This window comes from Nothobranchius furzeri, chromosome 16, assembly GCF_043380555.1.
Source record: "Nothobranchius furzeri strain GRZ-AD chromosome 16, NfurGRZ-RIMD1, whole genome shotgun sequence".
Lineage (NCBI taxonomy): Eukaryota > Metazoa > Chordata > Actinopteri > Cyprinodontiformes > Nothobranchiidae > Nothobranchius > Nothobranchius furzeri.
The window spans coordinates 28,623,761-28,651,710 of record NC_091756.1 but is presented as its reverse complement, the minus strand read 5'-3'; the positions used below and the strand labels follow the sequence as shown (position 1 = coordinate 28,651,710).

General features: G+C 41.5%; 3 protein-coding genes across 5 annotated transcripts in view; 1 reads left to right on the top strand and 2 right to left on the bottom strand.

The window, feature by feature from the left end:
• The window catches only part of LOC107387538 (myoferlin), a 48,099-nt gene extending 27,883 nt beyond the window's left edge, over positions 1–20,216 (top strand). For 2 of the 3 annotated variants that reach the window (XM_054749051.2, XM_054749050.2), the window contains 28 exons: positions 1,599–1,713; positions 1,921–2,023; positions 2,267–2,409; positions 2,568–2,738; positions 4,255–4,348; positions 4,443–4,520; positions 4,603–4,784; positions 6,377–6,535; positions 6,621–6,722; positions 6,913–7,074; positions 12,910–13,075; positions 13,143–13,219; positions 14,846–14,857; positions 14,956–15,054; positions 15,131–15,259; positions 15,331–15,486; positions 15,577–15,668; positions 15,763–15,933; positions 16,683–16,831; positions 16,911–17,050; positions 17,126–17,214; positions 17,291–17,386; positions 17,474–17,615; positions 17,688–17,787; positions 17,875–18,068; positions 19,329–19,438; positions 19,524–19,671; positions 19,755–20,216. In XM_054749051.2, the coding sequence (XP_054605026.1) occupies positions 1,599–1,713; positions 1,921–2,023; positions 2,267–2,409; positions 2,568–2,738; positions 4,255–4,348; positions 4,443–4,520; positions 4,603–4,784; positions 6,377–6,535; positions 6,621–6,722; positions 6,913–7,074; positions 12,910–13,075; positions 13,143–13,219; positions 14,846–14,857; positions 14,956–15,054; positions 15,131–15,259; positions 15,331–15,486; positions 15,577–15,668; positions 15,763–15,933; positions 16,683–16,831; positions 16,911–17,050; positions 17,126–17,214; positions 17,291–17,386; positions 17,474–17,615; positions 17,688–17,787; positions 17,875–18,068; positions 19,329–19,438; positions 19,524–19,671; positions 19,755–19,793 (3,418 nt within the window). In that variant the 3' untranslated portion in view covers positions 19,794–20,216. Of the gene's footprint in view, positions 1–1,598; positions 1,714–1,920; positions 2,024–2,266; positions 2,410–2,567; positions 2,739–4,254; positions 4,349–4,442; positions 4,521–4,602; positions 4,785–6,376; positions 6,536–6,620; positions 6,723–6,912; positions 7,075–12,909; positions 13,076–13,142; positions 13,220–13,309; positions 13,367–14,845; positions 14,858–14,955; positions 15,055–15,130; positions 15,260–15,330; positions 15,487–15,576; positions 15,669–15,762; positions 15,934–16,682; positions 16,832–16,910; positions 17,051–17,125; positions 17,215–17,290; positions 17,387–17,473; positions 17,616–17,687; positions 17,788–17,874; positions 18,069–19,328; positions 19,439–19,523; positions 19,672–19,754 lie in introns of all 3 variants that reach the window. The other variant, XM_054749052.2, reaches the window with a different exon arrangement.
• Positions 20,217–20,342: 126 nt separating this feature from the next.
• Positions 20,343–25,231, bottom strand: aarsd1 (alanyl-tRNA synthetase domain containing 1). The gene is made up of 12 exons (XM_015963617.3): positions 25,103–25,231; positions 24,673–24,801; positions 24,445–24,604; positions 24,309–24,366; positions 24,078–24,234; positions 23,881–23,997; positions 23,660–23,790; positions 23,510–23,576; positions 23,342–23,433; positions 23,214–23,268; positions 23,054–23,148; positions 20,343–22,970 (listed from the first exon to the last, which is right to left on the bottom strand). The coding sequence occupies exons 1-12, from the start codon at positions 25,139–25,141 to the stop codon at positions 22,832–22,834; spliced, it is 1,239 nt and encodes a 412-aa protein (XP_015819103.1). The 5' UTR covers positions 25,142–25,231; the 3' UTR covers positions 20,343–22,831.
• Positions 25,232–25,370: 139 nt separating this feature from the next.
• ptges3l (prostaglandin E synthase 3 like) lies at positions 25,371–27,860 on the bottom strand. Its single transcript, XM_015963618.3, has 7 exons — positions 27,707–27,860; positions 27,499–27,612; positions 27,351–27,417; positions 27,168–27,266; positions 26,959–27,048; positions 26,755–26,817; positions 25,371–26,284 (listed from the first exon to the last, which is right to left on the bottom strand). Exons 1-7 carry the CDS (start codon positions 27,739–27,741, stop codon positions 26,276–26,278), a joined length of 477 nt encoding a protein of 158 aa, XP_015819104.1. The 5' UTR covers positions 27,742–27,860; the 3' UTR covers positions 25,371–26,275.
• Between the last annotated feature and the right edge of the window lie 90 nt (positions 27,861–27,950).

Here is a 27,950-nt window from a genome sequence, read left to right as displayed (position 1 = left end):
TACTAGTTATTTAAATGCAACAGTTGCGGGATTGGTGCAGTTCAAAGTGAATGCGTCTAATAAAACAATATTAACATAAAGGTAAGATGTGTCATAATTTCATCGTGTGCGATGTTCAGGCGTTACCCCCCCCCTTCCCCCACCACCACAGCTGTAAAAACTCCTAGGGGAAACACTGTGGTACCTGTGGTTTAGAATTCTAGAACCCCTTTAAAGTTCTAGACCATGAATTAATTCAATGGAGGTTCTAGCGCGGATTGATCAACTGATTCGGGGTCTTTTCTTCTAAACTGAGGCTGAAGGTTGAGGGCTACATCTGTGTACATTTTACTGCTCTGGAGTTTACTGCTTGTACCAGTCTGTTACAGTGAGCTGGAATTTCCTTTTTACTCCTTAATCTGCTTCTGTCCGCCTTAAGCCTGTTAGTCTCTGCACACCAGACCATCATGCGCTGCTCCTGGCTTGCTTTCCCAGCATTCCAGGTGGGGATCATTTTCATCTTTGGAGTAGTAACTGCTGAATCTTGCCTGTTTTGGCAATGAGATAAATCACAACTTATTAAAACATTTACTTTGAGCTCACTGTGATGGCAAACGCATATTGCTGACCACCTTTTGGCTAGTTTTAAGATATCCTTGTGTGTTTTTGAATGACTACTAAAACACCAAAATAAAAGCCTTTATCAATAGAAATGTACCAAGTAATTTGAACTTAATTAGCTGTGGTGCTCATTTTCAATCAAGCTGAGTCTTAGAATTAAACAGAATTCATCAGTTTAGAGTTTGATTAATGAGCACATTTACTAGGAAACCATTTATTACTCGCTATTTTTGAAAATGACTAGTCCCTCTGAGTTTAACACGCACGTCACCACTAGTAGAAGCTAACCAGTAACATTAGCAACAACACCACACAGCAGTACTCCTCCAGGCTTGTGTTATTTGTGAAGATAAAACATCAATTTTGCAAAGCAAATGGAGTCAGTGGTAGAGTCATGCTGCTGTTGGCCAATCAGAGGTGAGATATCCAAATATGAGGAAATAAGACTCCAAATCCTGTCGTCTGAAGCTACTTCTTCCAGCTGAATTCTACATCCTTAAACAGGCGCGTGTTTTTACCCCCAGAGTATGACTTAAGAGGTATTAATTCTTAGCAGAACCCACTCCAAATGTATTAAAATATGAGTAAAGTTGACCTTTAAAATCCATCTACTGGTTCATGAGGCGATAAAGTAAAACATGTGCATACTCAGACATAGGATAAGTACATTTTCTTTCGTGTTTTGTTAAGCAGTTTTAATAGAAAGAGAAGTGGTCATTTTCACTTTTATATAAGTAGAGTTGGTAAAGTAAGTTTATCAGCTTAGATATTTTCATCACATAAAAACAAATCTGGCAAACTCTGGTATCTCTGTCATGGCACTGGTGCACGTTCATGTTCCTGCACAAGATTTTACAATCAGTGATGTTGCACGTTTGCTTTGTGATGCTACCACCCGGAGGAAAAAACCTCTAATCCAAGGGACTTTGAATAGGTTTTGAATGGTGCCTTAATTTTTATTTCATTTAAATGTTAAATGTTTTGTGGATTTGGTCCAGGCTGCTAGCGGAGGCGGATGCAGGACACACTGAATTTATGGATGAGGTTTTCAAGAATGACACCCGTTTCCCTGGTGGAGAGTGGAAGGCCGCCTCTGAGCCGTACACCGACGTGGTGAGCCCAGATGCAAATATCACACCGGGCTGCTGCAAATGACATCAGTGCACAATCTAGATCTAGTATTCTTGACAAACAGGAATGCACACGCGGACTTTCATGCATGAATATTAAGCAGATATTTATGGCTTTAATTTGCCTTTAGTAGTGATGTACATGAGTGGAAGATGAAATCCAGATAACATGGTTTGCTGTGTGGCACAGAATGGAGAGATGAGCCGTAATCCTGCGGAGTTTGACTGTCCTCCAGGCTGGACATGGCAGGATGACTGGAGCGTGGATGTCAACAGAGCTGTGGATGATCAAGGTGCATCTATACTTTTGGCTCTGTCCTTCCAAACAGAAGTACATGTTGTGCTGGAGGGATGTTTTTAATCTAAACTGATGAATTTGGTAATAATCCTCTCTCTCTCTCTCTCTCTCTCTCTCTCTCTCTCTCTCTCTCTCTCTCTCTCTCTCTCTCTCTCTCTCTCTCTCTCTGTGTGTGTGTGTGTGTGTGTGTGTGTGTGTGTGTGTGTGTGTGTGTGTGGTGCGTGTGTTCTCTCTAAAGGCTGGGAATATGGAGTGACCATTCCTCCAGATGACAAGCCTCGGTCCTGGGTCCCTGCAGAGAAGGTATACCACGTCCATCGCAGAATGAGGCTCATTCGACCTCGTAAGAGAGCTGCACTTCCTGGAGGAGCAGCACTGGAGGTCAGCAAACATTCCTCTTTTGTCCTAAAATAAAATCTGCATTGATAAATACAATCTTCCACTTAAGAGGGGTGTGATTTTTGTGATTTCTATACACTACAATTTGAATTCTTCTAAGTAAATATAAAGGTTCACCAGTTGCTATTTTTGACGCACAGAGGAGAGATCGGGGTGACCCTGAGGGTTGGGAATTCTCCTCTCTGATTGGCTGGAAATTCCACAGAAACGAGCGCTCCTCAGACACATTTCGACGCAGGCGCTGGAGACGGAAGATGGCGCCCGAGAATCATCTCGGAGCATGTGCCATCTTTCAGCTGGAAGGGGCACTGGTGAGTAAAGAAAATTGAGTCTTCTTTTGCAAAGAAATGACTCAAATCCAGAGTCAGGTCATACCAAAGACTTTAAAAATGGGATCCAGTGCCTCCCTTTGACCCAGCCCTCACCCTGAATTCTCATGTCAGTTCTCTTGGTTGCTCTTCCGTCTTCCATCTCAGGAACATTGCTAAGCTGAGTCCCATTCTGTACCACTCTGAACTTGAGACAGTTATCCACACCTTCATCTCCTCACGCTTAGACTACTGTAACTCTCTTTTCACGTGTCTGAGCAGAACCTCCCTGAACCGTCTACAGGTGGTTCAGAATGCCTGTGCTCGGCTGCTGACCAAGTCCTCCAAACACACCCACATCACCCCGCTTCTCCTCCAGCTTCACTGGCTGCCAGTCAACTTCAGGGTTCATTTCAAGGTCCTGGTTCTGGTCTATAGGGCCTTACATGGACAAGCACCATCTTACATTGGTGATCTTCTTAGTCCCTACACCCCCAGCAGGTCCCTGAGGTCCAGTGATCAAAGCCTACTGGTTGTGCAGCACACCAGGCTAAAGACCAAAGGAGACAGATCATTTGCTGCTGTGGCCCCCAGACTCTGGACCTCTCTCCCCCTGAGCCTGAGATCAGTGGACTCAGTGGTCTCCTTTAAAAAGCAGCTGAAAACTCACTTGTTCAAGCTTTGGTGTGACCTTCATCACAACCCTCTCCTTATTCTGCCCTTTGTACCTATTCCGCCTTTCCCCACGATCCACAGATTTTCGTCTTTCCTTACATTTTTAAATCACAATTTATATTTTTAGTAATTTGAAACATATTTTTTAATAATCATAAAAAAATTATATTTCAAAGTTTTTGTTCTTGTAAAGCGCCTCGTGATTTTTTATCTATATATTTTTTCTTCTTTTTTTCTGAGAAGATTGAAGTTTGAATGGGAGGGTTAAACCACCAGATGATTCCTGAGCGCGGCTGTGTCTGCAGCTCAGCGCTCCCCCAGGGGATGGGTTGAATGCGAAGAACAAATTTCACACATCATTGTGACAACTAATGGGACTTTGACTATACTTTAACTGTAAATTAGTAATCATGAAAAGGTGAGGGAGAGACTGCTGGTTCTGAGAAAATAACAGGTGAAAAGCAAGCCACACCTGCTTACACCTGCAAGCTCAACCCGAATCAAATATACACATATATATATATATATATATATATATATATATATATAATTTTTTTTGAGCACCATCAAGTTTCATATGCTTTATGAATGCCCAAAGAACAGTTACCAAATTGAAACAAACAGCATTCTACTTTAATTAAGAGAGTCAAGCAGATTCCTTAAAAAATAGATTGTCAAGAGGTGTCTGGGAAGCAGGAAGTGACTGTACGCTTTCTGAGACACCAAATATTTTCAAATCTTTACAAATATTTACCCAAGAGTCAAGTGCGGCCACAGTCGCAGTATCTGTTTTTTTGGAGTGTAATACTTCAGTTGAAAGACTTCTGTCTGCTTTGATCTCCAGGGTGTTGACACTGAGGAGAAAGAGAAGGGATCCAAAGCTGATAGCACCAAGGTGTTTGGGGCCAACACTCCCACGGTGTCCTGCTCCTTTGACAGTGAGTGACACAAAGCCAACACAAATGGAAATGTGGATGGCTGTTCACAACAAACAGTGCTTCGTTCCTTTTGAAACTATTTTGCTCTTTGTAGAGTCATCAATGTACCACCTCCGTGTCTACGTCTATCAGGCAAGGAACCTGACCTCTATGGACAAAGATAGCTTTTCTGGTAAAAATTAAAAATATAATTAGTGATGACAAGATGTTCCTAGTAAATATATTAATTTTAAAGTGCTTTTTAAATATTACAGATCCATACGCGCACGTCTCCTTCCTTCATGTCAGTAAAACAACAGAGAAGCTCAAAGCTACGCTGAACCCAACATGGGACCAAACCCTGATTTTCAACAACATAGAGATTTATGGAGACCCCCAGGTCATCGCTGAGCGCCCACCTCGCGTGGTGCTGGAGTTCTATGACAATGACCAAGTGGTAGGTTGAGCTTAATGTAGACCTGTTCTTCAATGAAGGTGAACTGTCAGTGAATACACACAAGGAACATCTTTGAAACTACGTGGAGACCCAGTAGACGAGTGTGGTGGTGTATATCTTTGCAAAGGCTCCCCTCTGTTTGTAAATGTACTTTTTCATGTTTTCTTTCATCTTTTCTTTCAGGAAACAATTTAAATAATGTATTGCCTGTAGCTGAAAGGCGGACATCAAACCCCGAGCTCTACAAACTGCAAGATCTTTTCCAGAAACCTTAGCAACCCCATCTGCCTGTTAGTTAAATATCTCATCAGCTACTGAATGGATTTTATTGAAACTTCCAGAAATTCTTCATTACGTGAACATGTACAGCTGATTAAAGCTGTGTCCAAATTCAGTTTTTTTTTTTACCTTACAGGCATGAATCATGCCACCAAAGTGATGTACAATAGCAAAATAAACCAGATAAAACCAACAGGGACAATTACAAACCAACAAGTAAAAATTGGAGTAAATTTATGTAAAATATAAGCAAAAGCTAACCCACAGAGTTAAAAGTCAGATCATAAAAGTAGGTCTTCAGCCTTGTTTTTACAAATTTGCTGCTGATGAAGAGGGCCTTACAGATAAGGGAAGTGTTTTCTATAGTTTCAGTCCTCCTACAGAGAACGCCCTATTCCCTCTTGGCTTCAGCCAAGATCTCGGAGCCAGACGCAGCAGCTGGTTAACGGCGCGGAGCGCCCGAGCAGGACCGTACGGCTGCAACAACTATGTCTAAAAGGCTGGAGCCAATCCATTCAGTGCCTTAAACACAATTAAAGTAAGCTTTAATAGAATTCTAAAAGTGACAGGTAGCCAATGAAGAACAGCCAGAAATGGTGGCACATGTTCAAAGTTTCTCTTGCCTTTCACAAGTCTTGCTGCAGCATTTTGAACAAGCTGCAGGCGAGCTACAATACCATCAAATACAATTCAAATAGCTGCCCTTTAGCCAAAATCTCAAATTATAAAAGGAAGATGATACCACAGTACTAATGTTAGCTTCAAAGCAGAAAGCATTGTCCATCTTCACACCAAGATTGATTGCAGAAACACTCAGGTATTAAAATCACCACAGTCCACCTTTGAAGAATCCCAATGACCATTTGGTCTGCTAAATGAATAAACATAAACATAAACATTTGGTCCAAACAACACTGCCTCTTTTTTACTCTCAGTTAGACACAGAAAGTTCTCTGCCATCCATGCTTTGACTTCAGCCAAACAATCTATAAATCTACAGATCGGGCAATCTCTAGCAGACATCAGCATAAAGATGGAAGCCAATTCCATACCTCCACACAATGTCACCCAGTGGCAGGACATAAATAAAAAACAACAGGGTTCTAGTATCGAACCCTGCGGGACCCCCTAAGGCAGAAGAAAAACCACCCATCCTCGCCCCTCAGGGATTCCGCCCTTCAAAGGCCACATTTGAAGGCAGATTACGTCACATTGAAGTGACGAGGTTGATTTGAAGGGTCCTCCAAACACGGTCCACAAAGGCCTTTTCCTCATAATAATGGCAGACAAAGAACATTTGATCCTCATTGCAGGGCAAAGATGAGATGCTTGGCCGCAGTGTTTGCACCCCTTTGGTGAAGCTGAAATCTGGCATGGGCCAGTTGCCCAAACTGCTGTGGCATCCTGTCATCCAGAAGGGGAAGAAGGCTGGAGAAGCACTTGTAGCTGCTGAACTTATTCTTAAAGAAAAGGTTTGCAATGAAATTACCATAAAAATGAATAGTTATGTGCATTATACACTCTTATTTTAAATAAAAATGTCTCCTCTCCTTGAAGTCGGATCAGACAGATCTTCCACTGCTACCCTCAAAGAGAGCCGAGAACCTCTACATGGTTCCTCAGGGTATCCGTCCTGTGGTTCAGCTCACTGCTGTGGAGGTAATAATCAGCTTCAATCAATCAATCAATCAATCAATCAATCAATCAATCAATCAATCAATCAGTCAATCAAAGCTTTATTTATAAAGCGCCTTCCGCAACCTTGTCAGGAAGCCCAAAGTTCACACAGTACATAATCAAAAGACTTCTTGCCTCATTTAAAAATGCCTCTGGTGTGTTTTGCTTTTAGATACTCGTTTGGGGCCTGAGAAACATGAAGCCGTACCAGCTGGCCTCTGTGTCCTCCCCCAGCCTCGTGGTGGAGTGTGGGGGCCAGAGGGTGGAGTCAGCGGTCATCAAGAACATGAAAAAGAGCCCAAACTTCCCCAGCTCCGTCCTCTTTATCAAAGTGGTAATGATAGTGTTAAACAAGCTACTGCAAACTAAAGGTTTACATTTATTTATACTTCATTTACATTCATAGATGGCTTCCTGAAAAAGACTCAATTTGGAAAAACCGTGATTATGTCCTACAGGAGTGATGAGCAAACAGCTAGTCTGAGCCCAGCGTAGATGACAGTGCTAAACTAATATTAAAGCAGCTCGAGTCTTTTAGACATTTCTGCTTCTTACAACACAGAAATATACATGGAAATGTCTGGATATTAATATATGTAAATATCCTCAACAGCATTCTAGCATGCAGGTTTCTAGTCCAGTTGGATTTTCTGGCAAATTTCTCATTAATGGTTGTCTAAAAGAGCAGGTTTGGCCAGAAGCAGCGAGAAAATTGTCAGTGAACCAACTAAGTTTATAGACATAATCAACAACTCTGACGTAACTCTAACGAAGACATTCTGTCAAATCTTTAGTTTTTTTCTTGCACCTAAATAAATTATAAGATTGAACCGAGAGCTGCGGCCTCTTCCCTTTTGTTTCATGCGTTTATAGACAGTGTGGGCTGGTAAAGAATCAGTATGTCAAGTAATCTTTTAAACCAGGACCTGTTAACATATAAAAACTCATTGGTTTTTGTATGTGTGTAAATGAGGTTTTTCACATGTGTGTATGAGAGGTTTTCACATTTGTATATGAGAGGTATTCACATTTGTGTATGAGAAATATTCACATGTGTGTATGAGAGGTATTCAAATGTGTGTATGAGAGCTTTTCACATTTTGTATGAGAAATATTCAAATGTGTGTATGAGAGGTATTCACATGTGTGTATGAGAGGTATTTACATGTGAGTATAAGAGCTTTTCACATTTTTGTATGAGAAATATTCACATGTGTGTATGAGAGGTATTCACATGTGTGTGTGAAAGGTTTTCACATTTGTATATGAGAGGTATTCACATGTGTGTATGAGAGGTTTTCACTTGTGTGTATGAGAGGTATTCACATTTGTGTATGCAAGGTTTTCACATGTGTGTATGAGAGGTATTCACATGTGTGTATGAAAGGTTTTCACATGTGTGTATGAGAGGTATTCACATTTGTGAATGAGAGGTATTCACATGTGTGTATGCGAGGCTTTCACATGTGTGTTTGAGAGGTTTTCACATTTGTGTATGAGAGGTTTTCACGTTTGTGTATGAGAGGTATTCACATGTGTGTATGAGAGGTTTTCACATGTGTGAATGAGAGGTATTCACATGTGTGTATGAGAGGTTTTCACATGTGTGAATGAGAGGTATTCACATGTGTGTATGAGAGGTATTCACATTTGTGAATGAGAGGTATTCACACGTGTGTATGCGAGGCTTTCACGTGTGTGTTTGAGAGGTTTTCACATGTGTGTATGAGAGGTATTCACATGTGTGTATGAGAGGTTTTCACGTTTGTGTATGAGATGTACTCACATTTGTATATGAGAGGTATTCACATGTGTGAATGAGAGGTATTCACATGTGTGAATGAGAGATTTTCACATGTGTGTATGAGAGGTTTTCACATGTGTGAATGAGAGGTGTTCACATTTGTGTATGAGAGGTTTTCACATGTGTGAATGAGAGATTTTCACATGTGTGTATGAGAGGTTTTCACATGTGTGAATGAGAGGTGTTCACATTTGTGTATGAGAGGTTTTCACATGTGTGAATGAGAGATTTTCACATGTGTGTATGAGAGGTTTTCACATGTGTGAATGAGAGGTGTTCACATTTATGTATGAGAGGTTTTCACATGTGTGAATGAGAGATTTTCACATTTGTGTATGAGAGGTATTCACATGGGTGAATGAGAGATTTTCACATGTGTGTATGAGAGGTTTTCACATGTGTGAATGAGAGGTGTTCACATTTGTGTATGAGAGGTTTTCACATGTGTGAATGAGAGATTTTCACATGTGTGTATGAGAGGTTTTTACATGTGTGAATGAGAGGTATTCACATGTGTGTTAAGTGGTGTTTAGGTCACTTGTAATTACACCCTCCTTTATCTGGTCCCAACACTTCACAGCCAAACACAATATGGCCGACCAGATCAACGACTCCTTATGTGGGGCGAGAAGTGCAGTATTGAAACTAGACTGTCTGCACATTCCAGTTAGACCAGACAAAGCCTCTCAGATGAGAACCACAATGTTTTCAAGGTTCAAAGGACCAAAGCAGACCAGTTGTTTTATTTCAAATCTAGGAATACCATAACTTGGATGACTGAGGATCTTTACCAATCAAGACAAAGCCAATAACTGAGAGGGAGGTAACTGATACAGAGGGCAATTATAAGGGCAGAACATCTCCAGACTGGAAAATTTCCATGCAGAATAGGGCTCGGGATTGTGTCATCATCACCGACGTAGCTGCCATGTTGGTAGCCTGCAAGCCCTTACTTGTTGCTCGTTACTTCTGACACAGGCGAGGGAATTAAAAAAAAGGCATCCATGGTTAGACTGGAAAAACGGAAGATTGGGAAAGTGTTTGGCATTTTAAAGCTTACAGGAATAACTTGAATGTTAAAGTTAATGTCGTATTCTGATGTTAACATTGTTGATTAGTAAAATTGCTAATTAAATGTAATTAATTCATTTTCAGGCTGTGGCACCTCCAGGCAATTTTTATAGGGAGTGACTGATGAAATAGGGATATTAAAAACCACATGGCAACACACACACACACACACACACACACACACACACACACACACACACACACACACACACACACACACACACACACACCTTAGCTGTTTTCATAGGGCTTGGGATCACACGTGATTACGAGTTGCATTCTGGGATGTTGCGGACATGTTGATAGCCTCAGTAGTGTAAACAAACATGTAAACAAACTGTGAAAACAAACAGTATATCGCAGAGAAGACGAAGATTTGCGAAAAAAAAAAAGCAATAAGCAACATGTTAAAATCCCAAAAAGGGTGCTAAATATACAAGGATACGTTAAATAGAGACGTCAGGGACCGGTATGTGGTCAATATCAGCATCATTAACGGTTTGGATCCATGTAAGAGATCCAAGACTAGAACGACAACTTGTTACCGCTGCAGTTCTGCATAACGGACATTTTCAACTATCTTGTTTGTGGTGTGAGCAGATGTAAACATCCAGATGCGAGGTAAATGTTTCATTTGCTGCTTTTTCTAGTAAAACAATCAAAATTGCGATTCCATAGAAGAAGTGTAGCGGAAGAAGTAGCGTTGTCAGTGCCTACCGGTATGTGTGTGTAGCCTATGTGTGTGTCAGTAGGCATGTTGCAGTTGAATGAAAGAAACTATGTATATCATCTGTAACTTAGTAGAATGAAAAAGCAGAGAACACGCTCTCATCCAGAGTGGCATACACCTGAAGGTGATGCTTGGTCACCTTACAGCTGCCATCCACGCGAGCCAACCAGACTTTATGTCTAACACTTGGTCTCTGTAGTTTTGTCTCCAAGCAGCATGATGGTGAAACGTTAACCCGTTTTCTACCTTTTTTCCCCCTGGCGATCATGTGTTGCACCCGACAACACAGCAACAACATCATGGTCGTGTAATGTAACCGATCAAATTAATAATTGATTAATTTAAGCCACAAGAACAATGAGCGCGCTGTTGTCTGCCAGGGGGGCATTTTTCTCAGAGCAGCAGCCCAACCAAGCCACTAGTTAGCTCATTTTAAACACGATTTAATGTTACAGTCACATGCTGTTGTTTATAGCCTGTACCATTTCTACTTACCATCTAGATTCGTTTTGCACATTTTCCAGTTATGTGAAAAATCTGGACCATTTCTAGTGGTTACATGGCATATAACACATATACGCACCATTCTGTTTGAGTGATAAGACCAAAACCAGATCAAAGCTGGGCCAGAAGTTGCTATGTAATGCTCTAGAGCAGGGGTGTCGAACTCAAATTCACGCTGGGCCAAAATGAAAAACGGATGAAGTCGCTCGCCAAACTCAATATTTTTTATGGGATTTTCTATTTTATTTCTATTCTATTCTTCTATCTGTAATCCTTCCTATTTAAAAGTAGGTGAAATTTTTTTTCACAGGCCAACAACATAAATAATAAATAGTAATTCTCTTAAATGAAAATACAATATCTCACCTATTGACTTTCATGCTTTGGAGCAGAAAAGGTTAATAAAACCAACATAACTCAAACCCAGTTTTCTCCACTCTGATTTCCTGTGATGCTCACCTGTTCCAGCCAGACCTGCACCTGTGGGGTTGGGCTCTGAGCTGAGGAAGGAGTTCATCAGTGAGAAACAGTTGCTCACACAGGTTTGTGCTGCTGGACATGGAGAGCATCTGGACCACGCAGTTGTGTCAGGGAGGGGGATAAAAGCCGCAGCAGCCACAGAGTCATGTGACTTGAGCGTGTCGCTAAACTGGAGTTAAATCATCTCGGTCTGGAAGTTGGTCTATGCACTTTCTGTGTCAGCAGCAAACAGATTACTGAGCTGGTAAAATCCATTTCTGGGCTTCAAAGTTGGCTAATTGCTGAGTTAACTCGGTGCTGAGTAAGAGGAGCGTTTTCAGTTTGTCCGAGGCAGAGGAGGTAACACTGCAGATGCTGACGCTAGTAGCATGGACGCTAATGACTGTAAAGACATACCAGCTTTTCTGCTTGAAGCATCAACATGTTCCATCTTTGTTGAAACACTTTTCCTTCTGCATCAATTTTTGTCTTCCTGGACATTTTGGGATGATGTGTGGACAGTTATTTTCACTTGTTGCATTAAATAAACATGGAAATGGATACACTGTGACCTAGTGGCGAGCAGGTGGCGAGTCACTGCACTGGTAACACAATCGCCATGCATTATGGGAAATGTAGTTTATAGTCAACGTATGCTTTGAAACAGCATAGACTTATTTTGAAACTCTTGAATCTCTCGCGGGCCGCATTAAATGATGTGGCGGGCCACATCTGGCCCACGGGCCTTGTGTGTGACACGTGTGCTCTAGACAATGAAGTAACATTTCATGGTCCATCAAAGGCAGCAGTGAGATCCAATAGCATAAGCAGCACATACCTACCACCATCAGTTGCCAGAAGAAAGTCATTTATGACCTTCAGCAAAGCTGTCTCAGTACTATGGAGTGGTTTAAAACCAGACTGAAAGATTTCTTTAATGTTCATTAAAAATGCCAACAGCTGACCACATACAGATCTTTCCGTCACCTGTTTTAAAGAAGGGAGCTTAGAAATTGGCCTAAAGTTAACTGTTGAAGATGCACATAGCCCAGGTTTCTTTAAGAGTTGGTGGAAGATCCATTTTCTAGTCATTCTGCACAGCACCAGAAGCCGAACTAGTGTTGATTATGGCCAGAAGAAGTGGTGCCACAATTAAAAACACTTCGTAAGCAGATGCAAACCATTTTCCAGATAACTTCTGTGTTTAACCACCAGTTTAGCTAGATCTGCTGGGGGAATTGGCAAAATCCCTGCACAGTTGCTACAGGCACAGCCAATCACAGAGTTGTAACCTTGTCCATGAAGAATTCCAGGAACTCTACTGCAGTTGATTCCTGTACAGGACAACAGTCCTACACATTTAACACAGAACGAATGACATCATACAAAACACCAGGATTGTTAGTATTATTGACGGAGGAAAAATGCTTTCTGGTAAACAAGTGTTCCGAGGTAAAAATACTTAAAATCTCTTTGACGGAAGGGATTGTAATTGTTTGAAGAATAAAAAAGATTTTCAAATAAAAGAAGTCAATAATACCTGACATGTCTTCTTCCTAAAAGCGGAAGCTAAATGATTATTCTCTTTACTCGCCATTTAGCTCCTTCCAAAGGATGAGATGTATACTCCTCCTATTGTGCTGAAGGTGATTGACCACCGCCCGTTTGGTAGGAAACCTGTGGTGGGCCAGTGTACCATCACGTCTCTGGAGGAGTTCAGATGTGACCCATACGTCATCGTTTCAGAAGGAGCCAGGGCCTCTAAGAGTGAGCGCAGCAACAACAAACAGTTAAATAATAAAGATGAAAGCACTGACTCATTTTCTGTCCTTAGTGTCACTGATGATGGCTTCACCTCCTAAACACGTCTCCATTATGATGGAGGAGACGAGACCGCTGCTTGAAGCTCAGGTAAAGTCCATGTGGTGTTATCTCTGCTCTCTCGCAACAAAATTTGTCTTTCAACTCAAATTTGACAAACATGATTGCTCTGGCTTGCAGTTTGTGTACAGCATGTCATCAGCTGTCAACAAAATGACTTCCCCTCCTTCCTGCTTTGTATGTATGATTAGTTATTAAAATGAATTATCCACAGATCTAATCAATCACACCAATGATTGCCTCAAAATTCTAACAAGCTTTCACAATGTCGTCACTTTGCTCTTAACGTTCATTGGAGTTGTCACATTAAATGAGCTTTCTTTAACGTGGCAGTGTGTAGTTTCCTGGCGCTAGAGGGCAGTGCACACATTTCAGGGCAATTTTACAGCATATCGCCGTGACTGTTGCTAGTTTAAATCAACATTTCGGTAAATGTCGTTACCTGTGGAGCAAAAGCATGTGACCTCGGCGTGACTCCTCAGACTGTGATGGTCCTTTAGTTAATTCCATCGAGAGAATTCAATGCCGACTGGAGTTTCTGGATCTGCTTAGGGTCCTGCGCCTGCTGATGATGTCATCATACTGTGATACCACTTGGCCAAAATATATTACATTTCTTTTGTGATTCTGTTTTTTCACATATGTTTGGGAAAGAGTTTTGTTATAAACGTTTTCAAACGTGGTTAGGCAGTAAAGTCATACATCCAGCCAATCAGTGACGTCATCAACAGGCGCCGGACCCTGAGCTGGCCAGAAGGAAACATGGCGTCTAATATGGCACTCTTATGTACTTTATACTCGATTTTTATGGTTAAATGTTACAAAGCCGTCGATAGTTTTCAATGACTGGACATCGTTGTATTCATTTTCAACAATGTTTCGATGGATATTTCCGGGGATTAATGATAAAAACTACACATTGTTACTTTAACTCATCTGGAACTTTCTTAACGAACACATTGAATCAACAGCAGGGGCTTAAGAATCTGAGACTTGTGTGTAAGAAGAGGTAGTTTCTATAACCTTGGTGCATATTTCAGTTAAGCAAGACAAACAACACGAGTCTGGTTGTGGAACTTTAGTCTTTGTTGTTTATTTCATTTACTAAAAATCTGTTTAATCCTCATGTAAACGACGATATGAATTAAATGAAAGTTATGTCTAATTATTGTTATGTTATGGTTTCAAGCAGCTATTGGGATTGTGGCGATTTACAAACTGCTGTTGAACTTGTTATAAATAACAGCAAAAGGAAATAATTCACATTTGTCATTCAAACAAAAATTGTTTCATGGATTATTGACCGATTGATGCTAATTTTACAAATTGTTAAACTATAGCTAATTAGAACAGAACAGAAAGCGTTCATCTCAAGACGTGTGTCATTTTCCTCTTGGAAAATAAAACAGTGGCTGAAGAAGCTGATTTTGACAGCAGATTTTAAATGCTACAAAATTCCTGCTCTGGTAAAATGATTTGTTGCTCTTTTTAACACAATCGCTGCCAATCACAAAACCGATCCTTTACTGTCTCTACCACCTTTTAACATTTCTGCATAGCACGCTCTTTATGTATGTATTCAATGCAACTGATATTTGTAACTATATTTGTGACTTCTTTTCTGTGTTTTTCTCTCTCTTGCCTGTTTCTCCAAAGCGAGTAGAGAAGGTGAGAGAAAACAAGATGTTTATTGATGAAGATTTTCAATTTTCAGCCCAGTTTAGAGCTTTGTGCAAGGCTTTAATGTGACGTCTTAACATTTGTAGGAAAAAGAAACAGTTGATTGGTGGAGTAAGTTCTACGCCTCTGTTGGAGACCAGGAGAAATGTGGACCTTATCTACAAAAAGGCTACGACACCCTCAAAGTAAGTGGCGGAAAAAAATAGGTTAATTTTAGTTTTTGTGGTGTCGGACTACTCTAATCTGGGTGTTAAATTTCAGGTGTATGAGTGTGAGCTGGAGAATGTCCCAGAATTCAAAGGCCTGACGGATTTTTGCGACACCTTCAAGCTGCAGCGGGGCAAGAATGAAAATGGAGACGATGACCCCTCCGTGGTGGGGGAGTTCAAGGTAGTCCGGAGTTCAAGGTTGGACTATTTAGCTGAAGATCCTGGATTGGTGAAGCGTTTCTCTATCACCAGGGGGCCTTCAGGGTCTATCCCCTACCTGATGACCCAGGTGTTGCTGCTCCACCCCGTCAGTTCAGAGAGCTGCCAGAGAGTGGCCCTCAGGAGTGTCTTGTGAGGGTTTATGTGGTTCGGGCTATCGACCTGCAGCCCAAAGACAATAATGGAAAGGTGAGAATGAATCTGTACTACAAACAAAAATAAAACCTACACATTCTGCCATCCATGTCTCAGACCCTAACCTTTACCTTCTCTCCTAAGTGTGACCCATACATAAAACTATCAGTGGGAAGAAACTCAATCGACGACAGAGACAATTACTTACCCAACACCCTAGACCCTGTGTTTGGGAGGTCAGACTTACTTTAAACCTTAAAAGTTACTACACTGTCTCCTGGAAGTATAAAGCTGCCAGTTTAATGTTTAACAACCTTTTCTGTTGTTTAGGATGTTTGAGATGACATGTTTCCTGCCCCAAGACAAGGACCTTAAAATCTCCGTCTTCGACTACGATCTCCTGACTCGTGATGACAAGGTTGGCGAGACGGTGATTGACTTGGAGAACCGCTTCCTATCTCGATATAACTCATACTGTGGCCTTCCACAAACATACTGCATGTAAGGAAAACACATCTGCTTGTAACCTTTAGGGTATCATATCGGACACGCTACCATATGATAGTACTTTATCGTCAGAGCACATCAGAATGAATTAAAGACCTTTGATTCAAGGAATGCAGATCACTCCCCATGTAGAATCCCACAGATGTAAACTAGGTCATCGTTAGTTGAGGAATGATGAAGTTATGGTCAATTTCTCCACTATCTAATGCAACATTGCAAGATCCTACTGGATTTTTTGTTTTTCACAGAATGTGTTGGGAGTAACTTCCAATGACCATCACATGAAATCTTAGTTCAGTACTTGTAAATAGGACTGAGTTATAGCCAGCATTGTATTTATCGTTAGCTAACATTAACCACCCTGATGGCTAAGATGTTAAATAACTGGGTTGACTCTAAATGATGATGAAAAATGATAAATGTCCCTCATTTGTATACTTTCTGAGTCAGAGTACTTCAAAGCGCTTCAAACTGCAGCAAGTCATTCATCTATTCTCTCACACACACACATACACACACAGTCATATGCGGTGGCCTGGGGCACACTGGCAGAAGCGAGGCTGCCCAACATTGGAGCCACCGGTCCCTCTGACCACCACCAGCAGGCTCAGAGGGTGAATTCACAAACACTTTCACCCTCCTCTTCATCACAGGCTGAAATTAGGATTTTTTATTTATTTTTTTTTTACCATGAACAGCTCAAGTGATCCAGGTGGATTAATGTTAATCTCCCGTTGTTTCAGCTCTGGTGTGAACCAGTGGCGGGACCAGCTGAAGCCGTCTCAGATCCTTGAGAACCTGGCTCGTCTAAAAGGACTGTCCAAACCCCGGACCGAAGACAACGGGACATCGCTCACTTTCAATGGGAAAGACTACACTCTGGCACAGTTTGGTAAGACCTCAAGACCCTAACATTACCATATTTATGTGCTGCCAGATAACTTGAGTGTACAATATTTGTTATCATAAAGAACCCAACCAGGAAATCCATCAGCACCTGGGGCCGCCTCATGAACGACTCTGTCTCCACGTTCTCAGAACACATAAACTTGTCCCTGAACACGTGGAGACCAGAACCCTCTACAGCTCCTTCCAGCCTAATCTCTCTCAGGTTAGACAGCTCAACCTGTCCACAGGTGTGCTGGTGAACACTCTCAGCGATAACTTTTGTTTAAATCTGCTTTAGGGAAAGCTTCAGATGTGGGTGGACGTTTTCCCAAAAAGCATTGGACTTCCCGGTCCTCCCTTTGACATCACACCACGAAAGGCCAAGAAGTAAATTCAGGGATTGTAACTCTTTCTTCTGTACAGATATTAGCTGTGAGCTAACACCAGCTCTATTACTGCTCAGGTATCTTCTGCGTGTCGTCGTCTGGAACACCACAGAAGTGACTCTTGATGAGACCAGCATCACTGGAGAACAAATGAGTGACATCTACGTCAAAGGGTTTGCACATTTTTACTTTTGTCTCGTAGGCTAATGTTTCTCTTTAAAGTCATTTTGAAAACACTTTACATGTTTTTCTGGTTCCAGTTGGATGCCAGGCATGGAGGAGGACAAGCAGAAGACAGACGTCCACTACAGATCCCTGGATGGTGACGGTAACTTCAACTGGCGGTTTGTCTTTGGCTTTGAATACCTACCAGCTGAACAGCTCTGCCTTGTGTCCAAGAAGGTGAGGCCTGCTGATTTAGTCCAACTGAGACGTGATTTTGTTGGAGACTTTCAGCTGGAATGATTTTTACAGGAACATTTTTGGAGTCTTGACAAAACCGAGTTCAGGATTCCCCCTAGGCTAATCGTTCAGCTATGGGATAACGACAAATTCTCACTGGATGATTACCTGGGTAAGAACCAGTATCATTCCTATAACTGGGAGCTGTGGTCACTCACTGTTGTTGAAGCTCATTGATTTGAATGGTTTGTGATGCCAGGTGTGTTGGACCTGGATCTGAGTAGGCTGGTTCCTCCTGCCAAGGTACCTGAAAAATGCTCCCTGAAGATGATGGAAGACCACGATGTTAGAACACCCAACAAGGTGGAGAACTCCAAGTCTCTGTTTGCTCAGCAGTCAGTCAGAGGCTGGTGGCCTTGCTCCATCGAAAAAGATGGCAAGAAGGTCCTGGGGGTACGTAAAACAGAGACTAATGCCTTTAAAGGATTGGTTATTCCGCTTAAATTCTTGGTCAAAAACTGACATGTACCAATTTTAAACTTATATAAGGATGTTTCTTGTTTTCATTTAAAAGTTCAATAACTTTCACACATTTGTTCATAAAGGATTTGAGTTATTACAGATCAGTCGAGAAAAGGATCATTTTTCACGCTGGCCAAGTGAAAACACAATGAAATACTTCCATTTTAAATTTGAAACCCTTTTACTTGTGTTTACTTTTAGGAGGCCAATTATTAAACAGAAATGTGTTTTTTTTACGTTTAAAGAGTGAGTCCCCCCCACTAACATAGTCTTTCCCCACCCACACTTCCTGTTTGAAAAATGCGCCTAAAGGAGGTGTTGCCTGGTGGACCGAGGAGAGCAGCTCTAAGGCAGTGACGGGCAGCACCTTCTTCAATAACCCCCACAAACGAGCTCTCTGAGTTTCTCAGTCTGAGAAGTGAGCCGTTAACACGTGCACACACACACACACACACACACACACACACACACACACACACACACACACACACACACACACACACACACACACACAGCAGACTCGCTGCTCAGCTGGACAAGCCAACAGAGAAGCTGCACAGGCTGGAGGGTTTTCTCTCCACCTCGTTCACTGGAAGACCGAGAGGGGGGAGTGTTTTTTTGGGAGGCGAGTGGCTCTGAAACGCATCGTTTCATATCAGCTCGTTAGTGGCCGAGTCAGCTGGAGGCACGGCCGAGACAGCCTAATTATACGGGCCACATTACATAGGCTGGAAGTCGTCCACCTGCTCTGTCTGCCGCTCTGAGCTCCCTCTTTACTCCACCTGTCTGATTCTCTCCTCCATGCACCTGCTGCACAGCACTGCTTTGTCCTCTCTGACCGGCTCGTGCGCGAGCGAGCGAGCTCCAACTTTCTAAACTAATTAGAAAAAATCTGGCCAAGCCAGGATTCAAACCCAGGTCCCCTGCATCCAAGTCGGGTGCCTTACTAGAGTGACCCTGTCCTCCGCACCAAAAGCTCCGCCCACAACCCAGAGGCGGAGTTTTAATGAGCTACTGCCACAACGTAGAAACAAAGTACTAGAAAACGGCACAGGTTTAGTGATTTTGGCTAAAAACGGCACAGTCAACAAAACAAGTTGTTTTAGGGGTGACTTGTTCTTTAAGATATTGTGAAAGAATAAACCTTTTTCAACCTGTCATCTTTGTTGTTTCTTCTTCTGGTGTTTGCAGGGTAAAGTGGAGATGACTCTGGAGATTGTGAATGAAGCAGAGGCAGACGAGAGACCAGCAGGAAAAGGAAGAGAAGAACCCAACATGAACCCAAAGCTGAACCCCCCCAAGTAAGAAACCAGCCTGATCTGTGGAGCAGAGTCCTGCTAAGTCAGCTGTAACATCTGCTTTGTTTCACTCCCTGAAACCAACCAGCCGCCCAGAAACATCCTTCTTCTGGTTCACGAACCCGTGCAAAACCATGAAGTTTATCGTGTGGAGAAGATTCAAGTGGGTTTTCCTCGGACTCATCATCCTCACCATCGTGGTTCTCTTCATTGCCATCTTGTTGTACTCTTTACCTGTAAGAACGGACGACTCGCGCATTCTTTGGTTTGCCGTATCTAAGCAACAGAACAGTTCTAACTTTACTTTGCTTTATTCCAGAACTACATCTCAATGAAGATAGTGAAGCCGCTTCAGTAGAAGAGGAATGGAAACAACAGCAAGGACAAAACACATAAAGGATCACATGATCCGCCTTTATTTTATATCTTTATTTAGTTTTTCTATTACTGCGGGAAGGGGCGCTTGCATATTTGCACTGTAACAAATGAAAACATTTTAACCTCACTGTGACAAACTGGTAATTGCTGCACAAAGATGTCAGACTTTTCTCCAAACCCTAGCTTTAACTGCTGCAATAGAGTGATGCAACACCACTGACCAGCATCATGCTGTCAGGACGTTTCTGTTCTCATTAATCATTAAGATTTATTCTAGTTGGTGCTGTAACCAGGTGGGATTCCTCTTCTGATCGATGTAATTGTGCCAAATGAAACTAAAGTTAATTTACTCACATTAAACCTTTTTTTACAAAGGATTTTAAATAAATGGAACTCAGCAGAAGTCTGAAAGTTTTTTTTTTCATTTAATTTAATTAATTCACATGGCATTTGTGTGTAAATAGTAAATTCTGATGATTGTCTAACTTTAGCGTTGCTGCAGAGCAAAGAAAAAAAACATGAAGTAAAATAAAGGTTGACATGTTTTAAGCTTTTAATATTCAAGTATGTACAGCACATGTCCAGGCAACAGCTACATTCAAAGATCAAAATCTTAAAAAAATGTTCTTAAAATGTTATATGAAACAAGAAAATATTTAAATCTTCCACATGTAAGGTCTAAGAAAGCAGGAGCCATTAGCAGAGGTGCCATACTCCCCATTATACACAGTTAAACTCATTTTTAACACTGAAGAACGGGAAGTCAACCAGAGACATTACAGTTTAATCAGTAGGCGATTGACAAGTTTCTGCAGAGCTAGAACATCTGGTGAACAGATGCTTTAACCCTTGAATTAGCAGGGAAACAACTAAAACATGCACGACACCGGCGCTCGAGAGCCATGATTGCCTACCCATTCTGTAGGCACTACACCTTTTTCTTTTTTGCTAAGTTTACCGCCTGTCATGAAGAGCCCTGTGCTATTTGAGGTCTGCTTAGCATTAGCCAATAGCGTCAGACATCTGCAAACGTGCGTTACAGAGCATGTGCTACTGTTTGAGGACGTACTTAGACTGATGCAGAGTTGGCGACCTTTTCTCATTGACAAGTCTTTAATAAGCACACACACACACACACCTACTGGTCACTTTATTGGGTACACCTGTCCAACTGTTCGTTACAGCAAATTGTTTAGCAGTCAATCTCATGGTGGCAACTCAATGCATGCCGCATGTTGACATGATCAAGGGGATCAGCTGCAGTTCAACATGAGCTTCAGAATGGAGAAAAAAGGTGATTGAAGTGACTTTGAACGTGGCATAGTAGTTTGTGCCATACAGGCTGCTGATCTTCTGGGATTGTCACACACACCATCTCTAGGGTTTACAGAGAATGGTCCGAAAAAGGCAACTTGAACAATCACTTGTTACAACCAAGGTATGCAGAAGGGCATTTCTGAACGCAAAGCTTGTTGAACCTTGAGGTAGATGGGCTACAGCAGCAGAAGACCACACCGGGTGCCACAGCTGTCAGAACAGGACAGAATTGTAGCCTCTACAATTGGACAATAGAAGATTGGAAAAATGTTGCCTGGTCTGATGAGTCTCGATTTCTGCTGTGACATTCAGATGGTAGGGTTAGAATTTGGCATCGACATGAAAGCATGGATCCATCCTGCCTTCTGTCAACGGTTCAGGCGGGTGGTGGTGGTGTAATGGTGTGGGGGACATTTCTTGGCACACTTTAGGCCCCTTAGCACTAATTGATCATTGCAAAATCACAGCCTTGCTGAGTATTGTTGCTGACCATGCCCATCTCGTTATGACCACAGTGTACCCATTTTCTGATGGGTACTTCCGGCTGGATAATGCACCATGTCATAAAGCTCACATCCTCTCAGACTGGTTTCTTGAACATGACAATGAGTTCACTGTACTCAAATGGCCTCCACAGTCACCAGATCTCAACCCAATAGAGCTGGAACAGGAGATTCGCATCGTGGATGTGCAGCCGACCAATCTGCAGCAACTGCATGATGCTATCATGTCAATATGGGCCAAAATCTCTGAGGAATGTTTCCAGTACCTTGTTGACTCTATGCCACGAATGATTAAGGAAGTTCTGAAGGCAAAAGTTGGTCCAACCTGATACTTGCAAGGTGTACCTAATAAAGTGACCATTGAGTGTATATAAATGGAACGAATAGAGAATAACAGTAAAATGGCGTTTTACTTCTGTTGGCTCACTAACGAGAGGCGTTGCTTTTGGTCGTAAAAATGGAAGTGGTGAGAACGGCTCATGGTGCGATACACTTGTCAGCCTCTAGATGGTGACGTTAGGTAAAAAAAAAAAACTCCACAGAGCAAATAAAGCTTGTTTTTACCTTTGCTGGCATGTTTCGACATCTACTGCCGCCTTCGACAGAGCAACCGCCGCGTTAAACGGAAGTGACTCCACCAGCACCAATAAACTCCACATTATAGCTTTAATGTAAATGTTAAGGATCACTCCTGAAATACAAAATAAATGATGTTTTACGATGATACACACACTGATGTCATACACAGAGTGACAAACTGGCAAGGGAATCTTTTTATTGAGTGATATGAATAGTAAACAGTTAAAAATGTTTAAAACTAAACAGAAGGAAACCGTTTTAATCAGAGAAATGAAATCTGTGATCAAAGTAACACAATGTCTGAAGTTTTCGTTCCCTTTCCAAAGTTACCGATGGGTCAGCAGCGACGCTTTTAGAAGGAGGAGTGAGTGAAGTTTCCAGTATAACTGAGCAGCTTAATGCGATCGGGGTGAAACTGAACAATTCCTTCCAAAGAGTCAGTTTTACTGTCTAATATTTGCTGCATCAACTTTTAGCTGATTTCAATGTTTTAATTATTAGTCCACACATAAATGGGTGTAATTATTTATCAAACTGCTTTAGTGCTTTTGTGATTATTGGCTCTAATTGCTTCCCTGAAAAGGATAACGAATGCTCCTCCACTGATTGGTCACCGGGTTTACTCTTCCTCTGAGCCGTGATGTTTGCAGTGCTGTCTCAGTAAGTCCTCCACCTCTCCTCTTCGTGCCAGGTTGTTGGCTTTGCCCTGGAAACGCCCGTTCTTCCCCGCCCCTTTCCCCTGGAGCAACTCTAAAATCCTGGACATTAAGGGAGACAAATATTCAACAGAACGTTGAGTTTTCCCAGCAGAGGCTAAGAAATATGTGGGGGAGCTTCATACCGTGGTCCTAAATCAGACACGGGTCCACCAGGTCCAGCCAGGAGAAACAAACCAGCTCCCTTTTCCTCTCCAACGGTCAGGAAAACCAAAGTTTCCTGAAAGCAGTTAAATTGTGTTTCACCAGCTAAGACCAAGAGTGAAACTCTCATAGGGATCTCACCTCTGTGTTTATTTCGTTGGCGATAATATTCATAAACTCATTGTCGCCCTCTTTTCTATTGGAAAAACAAAAAGCTAATCAATGCTCGTCTGTCTTAAGACATGCTGCTCTCCCTGGTGGAGGATTACTTGTGGAAGCTGAAGAAGTTGCCTCTATGAGGATCATTCTTGAAGTTCTGAGCAGTGAGGATGGCCACATCACGTAGCAGGCTGAGGTTTGTCTGGAAACATCCGTTTATGAGACTTAAGAGACCATAAGAGCCAGATCTTCAGCTGCACCTTGACAAACCCTCTCACCTTCTGAAGAAGTTTAACAGACTTCTGCAGCTTATCGACTGCCTCTACATGCTCGTCCGGGCCCGTCCTGTAGCACCAAGAGGCCTTCACTCAGCTTTTGTGAAAGGTTTTAAATCACTCTGGAGATGTTATGAGAATCTGTGATCTTACTTCAGAAGAGACACCAAAGAGCGCTCTGTGCTGTAGCTCTTCTCTGCATACTTCAGTACTCGGTTTCCTGCCAGGAAGATCAGGTTGGTTTTGTTCTTCTTTCCTTTCTCTATTCCAAGCAGCTTTATAACCTAACAGTTTAGAAAAGAAGCAAACAGACACAATGCATTCCTGTCAAGTCTTAAAACTAGACAAATGTCTTTGTGCATGTGAAGATTTACCTGCAAGTGGCTGAGGTTGGACACGTGGGTCCCACAGCACATGTTGGCATCAACACCTTCAATATCAATGATCCGAATTGGTCCTGCGTGGTCGTCCGGAAGCCCCCGACTCCTCACCTGGCTCACACAGATGCATGCAGCTCGACTTGAACACAATCTCTGTAAAATCCTCGCATATTTTTCCCTCACAAACATACCTTTTCCACAGCAGGATCATCAATAGAAAGCAGCTGAACATTAACAGAAATGTGAGCTCTGATCTTCTCATTTACAGCATCTTCCAGTTCCTGAAGCTGCGCTGGTTGGATAGAATTTGTATCCAGCTCAATTGTGCTTCTCTGACGGCCCAAATCCCTGAAAACAAAATAACTGGTAAGCGCTCAACACCCTTTTGGTGTTTACTGGGGAATATCAGCATATTGGTGTACCATGATGTGGTCTTGTATCCAAACATTACATCTGCCAGAGCTGTGATCAAATGCTGACCTTGGAGACAAGAAAAAAAAAACGATTATAGTTTAAAAAGCACACCAAAACAGAGATGAGCAGGAAGGAGCCACATACCTGAGTGTTGCTGCATATGATCAAACCTCCTCTCCCAATCTACCTTCACAAGTACCTCCTGACCCACCTCCACAGGAGAGGCCACAAAGTGTAAAGCATCTGCTCCTTGTCTTGTCACCCTGAGAACTGGAACCTCTCCGATCAGCCCATGATCATCTGGCTGTGGAGGAATCAGGGAAATGCTGCACGAATGGAATCAGACATGTTATCGGAGAAAAAACAGCTTACCTGTCCACCCCCCTCAGGGAATAAGATCGTATCTCGGAGCTTGACATTGAAGCCTTTGAGAGTTTCTTTCTTTCCGTTGACTTCTTGTTTGAGTCCCGCTGGGCAGCAGGATACTACAGAAGTAACTAGCTAAAGGGAAATGAATGAACGAGACGTTCATGGACAACTACAACAGCTTCAAAATAACTATAATTGTAATGAATTGAGAAAGAACAATGTGGATGCACAAAATATATGTTAGGTTGAAATGCGCTTCCTAGAGGTTTATAATACAACTTTATTTACAATTTTCTTTCAATGAAAATGACGTTAGCTAGGGTGCTAGCTACATTAGCTGCTGCAGCACTTAGCAGCTACGCTAATCACTCCGGTATGAATTAGGATTACATTTCCGGGATGTTTGGTCACATCTCAGTTAGGGTAATCATACCTCTTTCATATAACTGTCTCGCTGACACTGAAACGCCATTTGGGTCTGTTTATGAGGAGAAAGTCTCTATTAGCGTGTGTAAAACACCGACTTACAGCTGTCACTTTATGACGGATCGCAATGAAGCCCAAACTTCATAACTTTGACTTTTGTTCTTTTCGCTCTAAATAAACAAATACAAAAATAACAAATTTAACGTGATAGAAAGCCCATGAAGCCACAAATAATAAAACTGATTAAATGAAAAACAATGAGAGAACGAAATATGTTAAAATTTTCAATATTTGTTTTATTTTTCATATGCAAAGCAGGTCAAGTAAAACACATCCAAACTAAATACATTATTTTTTATAAACAGTTTAAAACAGTTTAACTGAAGTAGCAGACCATATAAATAGCCTAATCTAATAAAAACTGCTGATTTTGTTTCTATGAAGCTCATATTTCAAGAAAACTACGATCATGATCATTTTAAGTGTTAAAACTCGTGTGTGTGTGTGTGTGTGTGTGTGTGTGTGTGTGTGTGTGTGTGTGTGTGTGTGTGTGTGTGTGTGTGTGTGTGTGTGTGTGTGTGTGTGTGTGTGTGTGTGTGTAAATCAGCACCTGTTGTAAACTACTGTAATTTTTGTCTTACATCTCATAATTTCTATGTGAATTTTATTTTTCAAACAAATCAAAAACAAAAGCAACAGCATGAATAAATAACCTTGTCTCATGGGAAATATATGGAGTTCATAGAATCTTTCCTCATAAATAAACAATATCATATTTAATAATATAACAATATAACATAAAACATATAACATTTAAAAACAAGTGACCTATGAACTGGACTGTTTTTAATTTGAAGGAAAATCACCCATTTTAGTTCTAATTCCATGGATTATTGTGCTACCACTGCCATCTTCCTGAGTAAATGGGAATAATCCATTTATCCAATCTCAGCCAAAGGATGAGCTCCTTATCACTGATGTTAGATGTTGACCGAAGATACCAAATACATCTAGATAAAAAAAAGTAATCATTCACAGAGATCATGTTTACTTTGAAATACACAATTACAAGAAATAAACATGTGTGAAGCCACCTTATTTTAAAAGAAATAGCATGGTCAAACATTACAGGTCTAAATCCAAAGTCTGCTCCATCTCAGATAGTAAAAAACTGTAGAAATCAGTCAGACTGTGGAGAAAAAGTAAATAAATATCAGTTTACACATTTAAAATATGGATGCTCAAACATGTTTAAATTTAGCCAAAATAATAGAATAAGTGTATTAAAATGTGTGGTTCAGATACTTAAGGGCCTCAGTTTGGTGAAAAAGAGATTTCTTGTCGTTGGACAGACACGCTAACAACACATTTTAGCTTTTGGGCTGAGTTAAAATTTCAAGATTCCAGCAGAAACCGTCAACCCCTGACCCGCTAACACATAATTTCATGTAAATACCTAATGAAGTGAAATTTATAAGCTGACAAATTAGCATTTGCATGAACTGCTCAGACATTTCTAAGATTGGATCTAATTTGTCTCCGTTTCTCCAGCAGGAGGTTCCCCGAAGTTCTACAACAGCTAAGATTGTTGAAAACATTTTTCACAGAAACGCTTCAACAAATGATCTGAAGTGCCCCGATGAGATTAGCAGCACTTACATCACTAAGGTCACCCATGTCTGGTGCTTCTCCTTTGTTACTTCTGGCCATATCCTGGATCATCTGCAACAACAAAAACCATCAATAAATAGATGTGGCACCAACAAATTCAACACCCTTAAACATAATTGGGAAACACAGCAAATAGTCTGTGATCCAATGCTGGTGTTATATCTATTAAAACCATTAAAATCTGCCACTCACGTCCATGTATCTGTCGTACTCTTCCTTTCCCTCGTCTTCTTCGTGCTCCCAATCCCTCCAGTTATCAAAGTCTACAGAAATCCAGGCGGGCTACACAGAAGAATTATTAACTCCAAATCACCAGCATGCAAACTGATGAAATTAGCATAAATCCAGTCTACATTTGGAGGCAGAATTTGAGATTAATCAATCTAAATGCACGATGTTACCTTTGCTGAGTCTTTCTGAAGACGAGGCCAGGCACAGTCAGGTTTCATCTTCCTTAACAAAACGTGAATGGTGCGCTCATGAACACTTTCTCTGGAGTCCTTCAAAGTGAAGAAAAGACTGAAAGGTTACTCTCTGGCAAGATCCACTGCACTGGGATCGAGCTCCAAACACTGAACACTTACATTGATTTGGACTTTGTCATAAAAGTACAGCTCGTTGTAGAAGACATCATCCGTTTCATTTCTGCAGCTGGTTTACAAACAGTCAGAACGGCTTTGTCCAAAGTTGGACATCAAGAGATATTTTATAATGAGATTCCACTAAACTCACCACAAAATCATTTTGTCTGGTTGGATGTCAACTTGGACGTCTTTAGGTTTTTGAATCAAAAAGTTGATGGTGACGTATTTCTTTCTGTCAAACCACAAGGCATTTGCTGGCTGGCTGTTGAGACACATACACTTTTATTTTGAAAAGTCAAGCTCCAAAAAGCACACGTGGGTGTATTTTTACTCACAGAGAGGTCTGCAGCACTTACCTCTCCTCTGGTCTGGCTATTTTGATTTTGTTCATGCTGATTCTTGTAGAAATTAGTAGAAATAAGTGCTTTTTTTATTCCTTTAAATTACTGGAATGTAAAAACCATGCACCCGTCTTTCAGTTGTGTGCTACCAGATGGTTAAGGTCCAGGAAGATATTTATAGATCAGCTGGTATCAGCTGCTGGGAGGCGTTCCTGCCCCAACCCCTCCTCTGACCTTTATTGGCCATAAGTGGAACTCT

Bases quoted from the DNA above. Each gene is read 5' to 3' on its own strand.
- aarsd1 (XM_015963617.3), bottom strand. From the start codon at position 25,141: ATGGCGTTTCAGTGTCAGCGAGACAGTTATATGAAAGAG. The intron at 24,235-24,308 runs GTACACCAATAT...TTTTGTTTTCAG, and splicing joins GGATACAAGACCACATCATG to GGATTTGGGCCGTCAGAGAA. The intron at 22,971-23,053 runs GTATGAAGCTCC...CTTAATGTCCAG, and splicing joins GTGTCTGATTTAGGACCACG to GATTTTAGAGTTGCTCCAGG.
- ptges3l (XM_015963618.3), bottom strand. From the start codon at position 27,741: ATGAACAAAATCAAAATAGCCAGACCAGAGGAGAG. The intron at 27,613-27,706 runs GTAAGTGCTGCA...GTGTCTCAACAG, and splicing joins ATAGCCAGACCAGAGGAGAG to CCAGCCAGCAAATGCCTTGT. The intron at 26,818-26,958 runs GTGAGTGGCAGA...TTGTTGTTGCAG, and splicing joins AGTACGACAGATACATGGAC to ATGATCCAGGATATGGCCAG.